Source organism: Haemaphysalis longicornis, unplaced genomic scaffold (assembly GCF_048455015.1).
Source record: "Haemaphysalis longicornis isolate Haplotype H1 unplaced genomic scaffold, Haemaphysalis longicornis Haplotype H1 scaffold_1, whole genome shotgun sequence".
NCBI classification, from domain to species: domain Eukaryota; kingdom Metazoa; phylum Arthropoda; class Arachnida; order Ixodida; family Ixodidae; genus Haemaphysalis; species Haemaphysalis longicornis.
This window is the reverse complement of record NW_027526203.1, coordinates 261,359,796-261,374,558: the sequence shown is the minus strand read 5'-3', so window position 1 is coordinate 261,374,558 and position 14,763 is coordinate 261,359,796. Positions and strand designations below refer to the sequence as shown.

The 14,763-nt window shown below is 49.8% G+C and overlaps 1 protein-coding gene across 4 annotated transcripts in view; it reads left to right on the top strand.

The window, feature by feature from the left end:
- The window catches only part of Jvl (javelin-like), a 256,088-nt gene that overhangs the window by 236,481 nt on the left and 4,844 nt on the right, over nt 1-14,763 (top strand). For all 4 annotated transcript variants that reach the window (XM_077676539.1, XM_077676542.1, XM_077676533.1 and 1 more), the window contains one exon: nt 10,961-11,101. In XM_077676539.1, the coding sequence (XP_077532665.1) occupies nt 10,961-11,101 (141 nt within the window). The remainder of the gene's footprint in view (nt 1-10,960; nt 11,102-14,763) is intronic.

Here is a 14,763-nt window from a genome sequence, read left to right as displayed (position 1 = left end):
ACCGCTCGAGCGCTGAGTTGTCGCAGACGCACCGAGGACCTTCGGTCGGGGAGCCATCGTGGTCGTTAATGGCAGTTTGGAATATTAAGCGTTAAATTTGCCTAGCTAAGCGCCGGGGCCTTAAGAGATGAAAACCGAATTAGCTGCGCGCAGGCCACGTGGAACTCGTGGCGGTATTTAGGACACTCGGAAGTGTCAGAAAAGCGGGCTTCGTGCGGGCAACGAAAAATTGAGGTCGCGTTGCTTCGACCTTTAGCGTGACTTCTCTGTCGCACATGAATGCTCAGTAGTGAAAATAAGTGTCTCATTTCTGCGGTGTCATCAGCCATATAACTACTGGAGGCTTCATCAATGCGTTGAACACGATTCGCGTTCTTTGCCTACGCGTACGTTCGCTAAGGACTGTTCGCGGCCGCTGAGCGAACTGTTCGGGATCTCGCGTGTTTAAGGTGAGAGTTTAGGGGATGGAAGGTCAGGATTTCTCTAGAGGGTGTTCTTAGATCAGGGGTGTATGCTGACGTTTGCATAGCAGTGTGTCGATTGATAAGCGACCACTTACCAGCCAACAGAACCAGTATTATTGAGCTCATCACGACCATCTCTGTTTAGCGGTTTCGACCTGTTCAGGCCGAAACGATGGGAGCTGTTCGACTCGAAACCTCCGGCACTCTCCCCCTCCACGCCTTTTCCCCGCTACCCCCCTGATCGTAATCGGGCGGGTCACTCGGTCGTATTTCGAATTATGATTGAAAAGCGTGTCGCTCTCGCTGACAGCGCCGCTTCGCTGCCTGTCTTCAATGCCTTGCGCAGAAGCCGCGCTCCCTTACTTGGGCGTTTGTGACGGGTCGTTGTATAGCCGCCCCTCTTTGAAGTATCGGCATGTGGTCGTTTCTAGCGCGAATGTAGGTTGCGTCATATTGTTGCGCACATGTCCCAGTATTTTTAGTTTTAGAGGACACCCAGGTTTGTCGTTTTTTTTTTCCTCCCTTCAAGAGATTCGACGTGTTATGCCCCAAGCAGTGCGCAAGTTATGTTTTTTTTGAGCCGTACTCACGCCAAAAACCTTTTGCGTAGTTTCGATGCCTATACGTGATAATGGGATGCAGTGCTCATTTCGGCTAGGTAAGGTTTGTTCGTTTATTGCGATTGTGATGTTTGTGTTACAGGGCTCTTCCCTTGGCCTTGGGGCTGGTGAACAAGTTGCGAACTGCCATTCATATACAGACTCTTCGACAAAAATTGTATGTTTATCGTAAGGACATATAGAGGAAATAATTCTTTTCGATAGACTAAGGCAAGGTATTAGTTAATGGCTGCGACGGGAAATTTCGCGTGAGAAATGTGAGCTCCGAAGAGCCTTCTTTTCGCCGGAAATCGGCGTCATGTTGGAGCTATACGTTAGCGCTCCATGCTGGCGGTTTGTCGCTTGGAAGTCACGTCAGTATTAGGTTAATCACTTCCCTGTTTTTTTCGGTAGGTAATAGCCGCATGTAAATGACTGAAAGCGAAAACAAGAAACGTCATGTGGGCATGCTTTCCTCACACGCACCATTGTACTGGTATGTGCTGCGCCGTTGCGGAAGGAGCAAGCACTAAAGCACCGCTAAGCTTTCCCAAGATGCGCGTAAAATTGATCCTGCGAGTCGATTCATCAATGTGGAATGCCGGGCCGGTTGGTGTTCGCCATTCCAAATAAACTAAGAACAAGAAACCGCGGCCATTGTCCAATTGTGGCGACGACGCCTGCGTGTTCTGCTGCAAAGCGAATCTTAATACGGGTAGGCGAAAGAAAAACCCGGCGCTCCCTTATACGCAGAAAACTCCTTCTCCGGTGCTGCCCCATGCGCATGCTGAAACAAACAAACAAACAAACAAACAAAAAACAGGTTGGAGAGTAGTTAGAATAAAGGGGAGGGAGATTGGCTGGGTTTATAGATGACGTAGCTACACCCGTGCATCTACCGACAGGGGTAAGTGCATCGGAGGGAGCGAAAAAATTTGTCTCAGCAGAGCGCGCGTGGAGCGAGCTATTGCGTGAAGCACAACTCAAGCGATAACGGCGGACAGGGGACGGCGGCGGTGCGGGCGGAGCAGCGTCAACAATGGCAAACACCGGCCGCACGTTACTGGCGTTACTTCGAAATGGGCATACGCCACGCGTCATACGTAGAAAGGTGGCCGCATGTTTCAGCTTCGCTGGTTGACCATCTGTACGGAGTGCACGGGCGCATTTTTTTTTTCTCGTTGGTACTTGGTGCACGTTGCAAACTTCGCTGTTTTCGAACTTGATGCCCAGGGCGAACTTGGCTATTTTCGGTTTTAAACTAAGAGCAGTTTGTTGCAATCCCTGTAGTCGGCCGTCGCCGGGACGTGCCCGGTTGTTTGCTATCGCATCACCCGCATCAATAACGGATGTGGCGTGGCGGGTCCCCGCTTGATATCGCAGGCTTTCGGGTAAAAACAAGAAAAGGCAGAGCTGCGCGGGCTGGGGAGGGAAGCGGTAAGGCGACCCGTGCGCTGCGCCATCGTCAAACTGTAGACGAAAAGAGGCGCGGCGTTATCGCCTGAGCCTATACGCCTCGAGCGCGGCCTGTAGGGGCGCCACTGAAATCCCCTTAGCGGCCCGTTTCGAAAGCAGCCGCGGAAATCGCCGGCCCGCTCCTCCTTGTCACCGTTGCTTTCGGGGCCCATTCACGACTGAGATTTACCGTTTGTAGGCGTTGAAAATACGTATTTATGTGGAGCAGTCACTCTGTTAGCAAATGTGGTGTGTTTACGAGATTGTAAATGTGTGTGACGCGATCTTAGTCTAGTACATTCGGTCTGTACAAGCGCCAGGTGTGCGTCCCAGGTTGGCGACGCGAAACTGGGATATGCATATGAAGATGATTGTGACTCCACTGCCCTGAAATTTACTAACAGTGTCTCCGTAAGCATAATTTCCCCAGATGGTCATGCTATGGCTATACACCAGTTTTGTGCGCTTATATAACCTAGTGGAGCGCTCATACCTGACAGCACGCCAGTTATGCTTGCCAATATCATATATCAGATTGGTTACTACCCTGGAAATAAATTTCATGAACATTCTAGGGAATGAGTATGATGAATAATCCAAAATTATACCCGGGATCAGCGCACGACCAAAAAAAAAATAATGCTGGGGCGTCTTGTCGTGAGCTGAGCGCCCGCAAACATTCATGTTACATATGTCCTCCGCGAGCAGGCCGGAGAAGGGCTTCTACAGTAATGCCCGTTCGCGACTAAACGTTTCTTCGAAGCATAGTATACATGACGCAGGGAGCCCGCAGAATCTAGCACAAACGGAAATCAGAAGGACTTATCAGATATCCCACTCTTCTAACGACACCGTTTATCAGTTTTGAACTTGTATACCTCAAAAAATGCGTTCGCCGAGGGACCAGCTGTTAGTTGAAGTCTGAAAACTATAGTGACGTGAACGAGTAGTGTGTGTGTGTGATTACCAAAACGTTCTTTCCTTGATTTCGCTCCGCAATCGTACAAAACGATACGTAAGCGTCCCCCTCCCCCCCTCCCCCTCCCCATGTCTCGCGAAATAGCACTGCATTTCGCACACTAGTTGGTCTCGCAAGTCCTACCCGGCTTAAGTTTATACGAAGGTCTTTAGCATTTCACAAGCTTCACTGAGTTTTTTTTTTTCATTTCTGTACGAGCTATTTTGTTTTATTCCGGACTGGCAGACCGTTAATTTTTCAGTGGTTTAATTCACTTTTCTTGGTTCTTGCTATAAGGCATGAGTGCGCATATTTCACGACGCAGAGCCTTGGAATATACTTAACATTTTCGCGTGGCTTATATTCTTATAAAAGGCACAAGTTTTTATCAGGTATTGGGTTATCGCATCCCCGAAATATATTTTTCTACGACGCAAATATTCGTAATGAGGCCGCATTCGTTGTCCTCTCTACAAAACAAAACACACCCCTCACTGTGCCAGTATCAGGTTTAAACGAGGCGACAATAAAATTCACTTGTGCCGGACGTATTCGGAGGTGACAGTGGTGGTATGCTGCTGCCGTCGCCGAAACCCGTAACAGCGGCCGAGGAGGACGCAGAGCCGCGTTCCCGGATAGCTATTGTTGGTGTTTGAGCACCCTACCAAGACGCAGCGGCTTTTGAAGTGACCTAAACGTACTGTTTACTTACATACGTCACGATAACAAGGGTTTTTAGCGCTTGGAAGGGCAAAAAGAAGCGAAAGAAAACCAAAACACTGCATGAACCCCTATGGGCCGCGCAGCGCAAATCCCGTCAACTCCGCGGAGAAGCGGCGGCAGGCGGCGCAGCGATCGCAAAGCTCGAGGCGTATGGTTGTGACCATATGTAGCTATGCTGACGAGCTTACTGAGCAGACAGGAGACGAAGAAGGGCGTCCTAAATGGCAAGAGTTGTCGTTCTGAAGGTGGAAAAAAAAAAACGAGTACAAGGAGAGGAAAGCGACGTGAAATAAAGGGCAGTTAGCCGTCCCCGAGAAAGTCTTCGAGAGTCTTCGAGTGCACGAAATAAGGAAAAGAACCTTGAAAATGAGTGAGCAAGCAAGCAAGTGGCGTTCATAGTGCGTAGCATGCAGATTCTATCCCTTCTCGGGTCAGTCAACGGCCTGGTCATTACTAGCTGCATATGTGGGCCTAGAGCAGATGACCCTTCAGTTTTATGCAGCAAGAAATTGGCCTTGATATTTTTTCACCAGTCTCTGACAAAGCTATACGTCATGTGTGAATATGCCAGCGTGGGTCTTGGGCAGCAACGACGTGCTTTGTGGCGTTGCTGTTTCCGGTTGCTTTTCTTCGCGTCTCCTAGGCATTATAAGTGGCCAGAAAACGTCAGTAGAAAACGCCGCAGTTACTTGCACTTTCTTATTAACTACGTCCGTGACCGAGTATTTACAATTCCCGCTCCGGGAGCGGTGGGGTCTGCAGGCTCAATCCGTGCAACGCTTTATTCTTCATATGTGCACGCCATGTGTACGCACACTGCGCGCGTCCACATTGCTTTGCTTGCATTTGCAACACTTTGCACTCGCGTATCGACTGAGTGAGGGCATGTTCCATGTCTGCATGTGCGGGTATGGGTTGTCCTCGCACATATCAGGTATGCCATTTGTGGCCAATCTCCCTTATCGATACGTGTCGTGTGCGTGGTCGTGGGTCTGGCGCGACTAATATATTGAAACGCTTCAGACGAAGATCCCGATTCACCTTCCATATTTATTTCAAACATACAGAAGTAAGCGTCACTGAACACCAGGTAAGCTGGCAGCGTCGCAGCTATAGGCACGCTGCGCAGATATTATGTCAGACGCTTTGCTTATAGAAAAAAAAAAAAACAACAACCAGCCGCCGACGTGGAATATAGTCGGGGAAGCATTAGCTTGGCAACCGAGGGGATACGGGTTGCGACTTTTCATTTCGCCGGCCGTAGAGAAGCGGCCCTTCTTGCACTGCGCAAAGTGTGGTGACAGGCTCGAGCGGCAGGCCCTCTTTAGCAGTTAGAAGAATGTCGCTAGAGTTGAAAGCGAACCAGTATAGATGGTGTTCGTAGCTTTCACTTTTTTTAAGGACGGTCGCAGGTGTACGGAAGCGGGAGGCGGAACCAGGAGCTCCGCGTCAGCACCAGTTTATTCCGAGATCAGTTCTAGAAAAACCCCTCGCGCGCCCCTTCGCGTGCCTTGCCCGCGATGTCGCTGCGGATGCCACGCGACCTTGGAGGTTGACCGTACAACATTTCCCTCCGATATAAACAAGTGAGGGAGGTTCCAGCCGTATACTTCTCCGGTCGAGGGAGGTTCAGGCCGTGTACTTCTTCGGTCGAATTACACTGCGTCCACAGTGGGTATGTGCTTCCTGGGTTGACCCATTGCCCGCCACCTTACAACACGCTTCTGTGTCGTATACGTAACAGTAGCTCAGGAGACGCTTTGCGCGAAGGCGAAATCCAGTTGGCTAGTCCAGTGGTGCTTTCTCACTAAAGCGAAATTAACCGTGCGCCGAGCGTTCGGCGCACGTTGCGGGTCGGAGGTGCTGTAAAGAACCCGCCTTAGTGCAGGTGTTGCTTCGACGAGTAGAACCCAAAAATGCCATGTTCTTAGATGTTGCAGTCTTTTTAGGAACTGACGTCACTAGTGGTACTGCGACCGGAAATGATGAGACTTCTCTTATGAGCCCGCGTCCACTTCTGCAGTGCCACCAATACCCATAGCGTCAGTGCTGTGTTGCGCAGCGAAGCAGCACGGCGTCCGGAACCTGGGAATCCTGTCACTGAAGAGGAACTAGAACAACGGGGGAAATTCTCACTCAAATCGTTTGCATTACCTAATCTCTTTAATCGAATACCACACAGTTTTGCTGGCCATTCGTATCTTTTTCAAACCGGCGCAGACCAGTTTTCTAGTTATTCTAGTTTTCTAGTTACTTATAGTTCTTTGAAACGAACAGATAAGGGACAAGCAAAAGAAACCTTACAACGCGACTGTTTACACCGCATTGTCGGGCGATCACTGTTAAGCACAGTCGGCATCGGCCGGTAGGGGTAAGACTGTCATCCTCATCGTCATAGTTGTCGTATTCGTTGATGCTCGAGATTGGCCAAGAAACTAATTACTATCGCCATCATCACCACCACCATAACTTCCACCATCCTCTTAGTTGACGCGTGGACAGCCAGTAGTCGTCATTTCCGTCGCGGTCTTGGTAGACGCTGCATGTTGGCCCAGGAGGTAATTAATTTTCATTGTCTTTGTCGCCAAGAAGCTAACTGTTCGTAGCACTTATGACGGCCGTTATGGCGACGGCGTCCTAACTGCCGCCGTCGCCTTCGTCCACATGGGTGCAGTCGGTTGGTTGGGTTGTTGCCTCGGAGCATGGTGCATACCCACGCCGGGGATCGGTCAAGAAGCTGTGTACCCTAATCAGGATGAGTATTGAAAACAATCGTCATCATTGCTAGCGTCGTCTTCGTCGACGCCAGAGAATGGCCAAGAATTTAGATAAGTTGTCGTCACTGTCTTCGTCCGATTGGGTGATCAGTCGAGTATCCAAATGTTGTCTTGATTGCAGATGTAGGCTACGTTGACGGGTTACAGTTAGTTTAGTAGCCAAAACAATCAGCGTCATAGGGGGCCTGCGCCTAATACGATATATTGTTTCGTTCAGAAATTGAATTTTCTCCGACACGTTTCGCAGAACTCCCCAACACGGGAGTATTATGCAAGATTCGCTGGCATCGGAGAATGGGAGCGTAAATGTTTGCAGAATCGGTTAATTCTGTCCCATACTGGTCGATAGGGGTTACTGTTAGCGCTGAAACAAGGACGAGGAAGACGCACAAGCTCTCACGAGGCGAGGACAACGAAGTTCCGCGAGCGCACGCTCCACGCGAATCCCGCTCGAGGCCCAGGGTGGCGGCGGCTGCTTCGTTCCACAGCTGCGCTCCTTGAGCTGCCGAGAACGCAGCTATCGCGAGTCGAACTGTGCTGGCCACGGTCGGGGCGGTTTGAACCGACGTCTCTGGAATGAGGAGCGTAGAGGGGGCGTCCCGCAACAGCCCGGAGCCGTGAGCGACCGGGAATGGATCCTAGCCGTCGCAGCCTGCACCTTCGGCTGCAGACCATGTCTTCGGCCGTGGTCTGCGGCAACCTGGTGAGCTCGGGATCGGGTACATGCGACGATCGCCCCCCAATCTTTGTTGGCGTCACGCTGTTTCCATCGCGCGAATCTTGGCAGTCTATTTCTCAGGGGAGGGGTGTCCGGGAAGCGGGGGGGTGGGCGCCTCTTTTGGCTAGCTGTCGTAGCTTCAACAGCGGCAAGTGAAGAGTGACTTAGCCCCATCATATTTTTGCCCTATAGGAAAGTGCTTCCGAGTCGCAAGTCGGCTGAAAGCGAAGCGTTTAGAAGCGCCGTTGTGTTTAGTCTGGGGCAACGGCTCGCTGTAACGCTGCACGAACAGTGGCGAAAGCGAAGGGGGTCGCTCGATTGGTAATTTTGCCGTGCTGTACGCGGCCCAGTCGCATGCATGAATTGTCTCAAACGGTTGATGTGACGTGTCGTGCATGGTAACCGCTCGAAATTCTTTGAGCAGCCTGCCCACCTCTTTTTTAGATAGTCGGCAAAACGCGTTCTTTATATCATGCAATGGCTTACTAGAGCGGGTTTGTTTGATTCTAGGATTATAGTGTTTTACAGGTTTAACCGCGTGTGCTTAACCGTCGCGGTTATGTTTTATTTGTACTTCCTTCCATGCATTTTTTGTGGATTCCGTACTCAATTCGTCAACCCATCATTTTCGAGATTAGTAGTCGTTGCCGCGTTTTTGATGCACCGTGTGTTTTAGCGTAGCTATAATGTAAGGTACTCTTTGCTGGTTATTTATGCAAGTACAGTGGAATCTCGTTAAACCGTACCCACATAAGCTGTAGTTTCTTTTTATACGTAGGTAAGCCGAGTCCCCGACTTGGCTTCCCTTTAACCTAATGCACTCGGATAAGCCGTAGTGTCAGTTTGTACGTACTCCCTTCGCGTTCCCGTAAGGCATGGTAACGAAGTTTCACTGTATTTTTTTTTAAATTGAAGTTTACTATAAGCAAATGTTACAATTTTTTCACTATTACGCTGTGAGGCGCGCCTACCATAGCATTACCTAGCTTATAGGTATATCCGTGACGTTTTATGCGAACTAATGGCCGGAGGATAGATCGAAGCCCCAAACTGTAGATTGTAACCAGCGTATTATCACGCGAATCGCTTGTAGCCCTTACGAGCTCCACTTCTATGTGTTGCAACTTTCTGACAACGGCGGAACTTATCATTCGTAATGGGCACATATCCCACCAACGAATGTATTCGAGTGGGATGAATCCATTGTCTTCACTTTCTCCGTTGTATCCGCAGTAGGAACTTGCGTTCGAGCAGGTATTTAGGGCATGGCGCACCTATTGCGGGTTCGTATCACGAAAAAAAATTGTGGCATGTCGCTTAGCAAACTGAAGGTGAACTTTTTCTGCAGGGTGCTGTGAGCGTATCATTAAAGCCGGTGTCGCTCAATTGGACTGGGAACATTGTGGGAAAATCCCGCCGCGGTGGCTGAGGGGCTAAGGTGTTGCGCTGCTGAGCCCAAGGAGGTGGGTTCGATTCTCGGTCGCGGCGGCCGCTTTACTGATGGAGGCGAAAACGCCCGTGTGTTCGAGATTTCGGCGCACGTGAAAGATCCCCAGGTGGTCAAAATTAATCCGGGCCCTCCACTACGGCGCGCCTCATCGCCGTAGTGGATCCTGGAAGAGTGGCGGGATCACGCTGTACACTCCGCTTGGACCTTAAAGGGACCCTGAAGTGAGTTGTAAACATTGTCTAATGACCTTACCAGACTAAATGTCGCTATCGTAGTTCATGTTCCGTGTTCTTCCGGCAGATTTACACGCATATTTTTAAAGGGCCAAATGTTTGCGAAAGTACCGTTACCCTCGCACCGTCCTCTCCGCTGCTTCGCCGACGTCGGCTGGGACGACGCAGTGGCCACTCCGTAGGGCGGGCTAAATGCAGCCGATTCCTAGCATGTTTCCTGAGGCGGCCTGTCCGGACCCAGAGATCCAGTAAAGGCTCCTAACTTGCGTTGAACATCCCACAACGTATTTCATTGGGTTTAAGAAATGACGTTTAGATATCAGCAAACATTAGTGCCCGTTTAAAGACTTCACCGCCTCGCGTAATAAAGGACAAGGTCGTTACCTTCATTGCACTTCTCACGTTGGTGACGAGCGGAATTCAAGCTCGCCGCTTCATTACTCGTTTTCCGCCGCGCCGGGAATGCAACTACCACACGCTTGTCTTTTCTTCCCGTGCACCCCGCGTTATGCTGCCAGCGTTTCGCGGCGCTCCTGGCGAGTGAAAATGCTTGCCAACTTTTGTTTACAGATACGTTTTTTTTGGCCTTGCGAAGTTAGTACTGCTAACTGCGTGGACACGAAGTTTTACATTCAGGTCATATGCGTCATGGGTCGCATCTTGCAGGCACTCGCGCTCTGCCCTATTCTCAGTTTCGTGGCAGTCTTGCGGCCTGATAGCCCAGGTGTAGATTCGTCGCGTGCCGTTTCTGTAAGGTCTTTTTTTTTTTTTTAGGGGGGGGGGGGGGGGGATTGCAGGTCGTACGACTGTGTAGCACATAGACCGCGGAAACAGCAGCAGACAGACAGACAGACAGAGACAGAGAGAGAGAGAGAGAGAGAGAGAGAGAGAGAGAGAGAGAGAGAGAGAGAGAGAGAGAGAGAGAGAGAGAGAGAGAGAGAGAGAGAGAGAGAGAGAGAGAGAGAGAGAGAGAGAGAGAGAGAGAGAGAGAGAGAGAGAGAGAGAGACTTGTCTGCTAGTACGGTACACGTGCGTGCGCCAAGATAGGGTTGTCCCCGGAATTCATCGGACTTCCAGGCGGATGAGTCACACGTATTCTTGCAAGGGATCGACGAAAAATGTAGAAATGGTTAACGTGTATCGAAAGGAACCTCCCGTCACTTGTATCAGCATTAACTATGAGGTGGCGTAAACCCGACCACAGTATCAGCGTGAGCCGCGAGGTTGCGTAGTCGTCACCTCGGGAGCGATGGACAGTAAACGAGCAGAAAGACGACCCATCATTCACTCTTTCTGTATGTCGACCAGCAGAACACGTCTGAAACTGCCATGTGGAAGTCTGCTTTAATTGAGGAGTTCTTCCGGGGACGCTGATATTCATAGAGTTCTTAGCTGGGCGACTTAGTTCATGGATGAAAATCCAACGGAGCGCGGTGGGACGAAGACTAGACATAAACGCTTGTTCCGCCTACTTGTATTCCATGTTCGTCTCATAGCGCTCTATTGTGTTAAACGTTGACACCCGCAGGACCTGAGTGCTCGTCCCTCAATTTGTTCTCTTTTTCTACCTCTGTCTGGTGCAGCACCCGGAAGGTGACATGGAAGACCCTGAGGATGCCGGCGAGTCCGGCCCAGGCTCGGCGGCCAAGAGCCTCGCTTCGGGCGTGCCGGGTCCCATCTTCTTCCTGATCAAAGAGCAGGCCAAGTCTTTGCTCGCCATAAAGGTAACGCAGGCCGCGATGAGCGCAAGTAAAGATGCCTCTTTTCGGGTAGTTTTTATTGCCTAGGAAGCTGCTGTTTTAAACTACATCCACAGCATGCGAAGCAAAAAAAAAAAAAAAAAAAAGACTGCACATTTTCTGTCGTGGTAATTCAGAGTGTACACGAACGTCGAGTTTGTGGACAAGAGCTGCCATGGGAGCCAGTAATAGGGGCGCATAGGCAAAGTATGGAGGCGCTTTTTTCAATACAGGGGGAGGGGGGCTCGCAAATCGAAGACTCGGGAGCGACGACAACGTATGCCTGCTAAAATCCAAGGCAGAAGTAAAGAGAATAAAAAGCGGGGCTTATTCCTTTTCGGCATGTATTAGGTCAAGACTAGGAACACAGAATGTGATTTCTATGGTAGAATCTCCCTCTTCACGGACATAAGCGCTAAAGGTATAACCGGGTTTCATAGGAAGCCTCTTAACTTGCCCCGCGCCACTGACGGAGGGTAATATCAAGTGGAAGGAAGTAGGGGTCCGGTTTCGAAATCGAGCGTCTGGTTTCGGAACGCCAAAGGAGCCACGGCATGGGCACGTAGTCAAGGGGGCCTGGCCCTATCTCCGCACTGCATGGCAGGGTTGCGAGGGCTGGCGGAAGGGGAGAGAGAGGTAGTTACTGATGTCCGCTTGACGCACTTGACTCTTCCCTCCCGAGCATGCCGTGACATGTGCGCCCCGAGCTCACGGGTACGAAGGAACGTGAAAGTTTGCCGTCCTACAGTAGAGAGAACCCCTCAGCCGTACACTGTTCTCTTACTGAAATGGGACTTGGGCATGACTGGCAGCACAGCGCACTCAAAGCGGCAACCAATTTCACTTGAGGTCCTTCGGGCAGGGGGGAGGGGGGGGAGGAGGGGGTGTAGTCAACAACTATTAGTAATCGAAAAATTCAAAAAATAAGTTACCGTCCATCTCTCGTGCAATGTTCGTTCAGCACTTTTTCATCACTGGGAGTTAGCCAGCCCAGCAGCAAGTTTTATTAAACCGGCAGCGGTGTCCGGCGGCACTTGAGTTCAAAATGGGCTTGCGCGTTCGCTTGTTTTAGGTATATTTAGAGGCGACGCGTAAGGTTAACAAAACTTTCAACTGCGCGAATCAGGCAATTACATTTTAAGTGTTCGTGTAGACTTCAAATTCAAGTGATTTTTCGGCATGCAAAGCCATGTGGATCAGGTGACAAGTTAAGTCGTTTGCAGCTGTTATCGCCGGCTAGCCTCAGTTAGCTTTCTATTGCGAACTCGATGCCGATACGCCCTGCCCGAAATGCATGTCGTAAAGCCACTGTGGGCGGGAACTTGTACAACACTCATGACTTCAAAATTGATTCATTTGGCGGAAATTTGTTCGCATTTTTGTATTAGGAGAAATATGAATATTTGAAGGCAATACCTTTGTTACAACGGCAGGTGCAAATATTTTAACAATGCAAACACTGGAGGAACCATTAGCGTTACGTGCAAGGGCAGTTCTTAGTATAAAACTCGGCTGAAGTAAGGTTAAAGGGGCATTCCAAACAAAATACAAGTTTCTTTTATTCGAAAGCTTTGGTGTTTTATAATGCCCTCAACGCATGTCCAGCAGAAAGCGATGTTTATTCACTGAGGAAGTAAACATAAGCCAAAATTTCAATTCTCCTGCTCAGTCGTGTTTTGTGACGTCGACAATGACGTATCCAGAGCAGGGCCTTAAAACTAAAGATAGCCTGTTGACCAGGGCTGCTACCATCTCACAGACCGCCGTTTAGTTACCTTGTTTATCGCAAACTTTCATAGATGGCGCTGCAATACCGCTGAAGTGCCATTGTTCCCACTTTATTTCTGGTGGGACTTTGCTTCCGGCCAGGGTTCTGGCCAGGGTTGATACCAATCGTTTTCTCAAACATAAGCTATGATTCGACAAACATGGTCATGTAAGTGGCCGTGCCGCTTTCGTCAGTTGGTCAGTGTGGTGTCAGACAAGTCCAACGCCCCCGACGGCTGTGTACGACAGTGTCAGCCGGCAAAGTGCCGCACTAACTGCTTCGATATTTACGTGTTCGTTCGTAACTTCATTTGTTCACTCCACCATTCTTACTGCTGTACAAAGAATGTGCCCTAAATTTAAGCGCGAATACCTCATTGTGCAAGCTTATATAATCCCTGTTCAATATACGTTTGTTTTTGGTGTCCTCAACCAATCACATCCTGTGCATATTACGTAATAGTGCGAGAAGCGAGCTAGTGGGTCGCATGGCCACTCTTTTTCCTAATTATTCAGCTTATTTAAGTGAAGTGATGTCACTGCTATTTTTAACGAGGCAATCTTTCGAATGAAACAAACTTGCATTTTGTCTGCATGGCCCCTTAAAGCCCAGTGGATGCGCCGCTTGCTTGCATTGCAACTTCAGAAATTAACTGCTGTGCCTTGCCTACAGCCCGACCGTCGCTGTTGGCTCCCGCGCCACCGCACAAGCGTCAAGGGATATTTTAACAGCTGAGCTGTTTAAGCTTGAGCTTGGTCTGGCGGCATACAAAAAAAAAAAAAAAATTGGCCGCGTATCTGCTTCTTTCGTTGCAAATGCCGACAAAAGACGATAGTCTTTGTCGACATTTGCCAATTAAATGCCTCCCTTCGCTTTCCCGCTTACCTCTCATGTTGTTACTGTTGCGTCGCGCTCCTCCCAAGGTAAATACGCTAAAGGTTTGCTCAAGTCAATTCAAATTTACCGCGTTCCGCTGCTCCACGCCGGGTGCCTCGATGACAGCGCTGCCGTACGGCGGAGACGCGCGTGAATCGAGGCGCCCTACTTCAACGTTACTAGAACCGCGTTGCCGGAGTCCACGTGCGTTCCAAGCAGAACGTGGAACCTATCTAGTGGAACGTTTCGTAACTGTTGCCGCTTTATTTCTTTATATGCAGCCAGAAACTGTAGTGGCGCGGGGAACAGCAGGCGACAGTGTGAATTTTTTTTTGTGGAGTGGATGTAGTACTTTATTTAGCTAAAATCAAGTACCTATGAATTTTTTATAAAGGAACACTGTAAATATCTCTTGTTTATTAAATTCTGTCTTATATTTGCGTAATGTTCTTGTTCAACAATGTTGACAAGTATGAACATATAAATCGGACTTAGGCGTTTAGATTTGGTTGTGAGTATATAAGACTATTGCGCAGACTTCGTTTCACTTTGCGGGTTGGCTGAATCGAGTCAGACAGACAGACAGACAGACAGACTGACAGACACAGACAGACACAGACAGACAGACAGACCAAAATGTCTGGGTTTATGTAGCCCAAGAAAGACTATCGTCTTTAAGAAACAAGGCAGAAGACGCACGCGCTCCTTCCTGTGAGGAGGGAGAGCGCGAAAGCAGCGCGCGTCAGCAAAGAGCAGAGGGCATGGGCTAGTCTCCCGGCCGAGCCTCCGAGCGGAGCTCACCTCTAGTCGAGCCCAGCTTCCAGCAGCGTCGAGAGATAGCCTCGCAGCCGGGCTCAACTCTACTCGGCGAACGCCCTTCATAAAAGTCACACACAGCGCCTTGTGACCCCGCGCCGAGCACATCGTTTAGACTCTTGCAAAACATGCGTCGGCCGGAGAAGTATGTACTCCCGAGGAAGAACAAGCGCAGCGCGAACGCCGT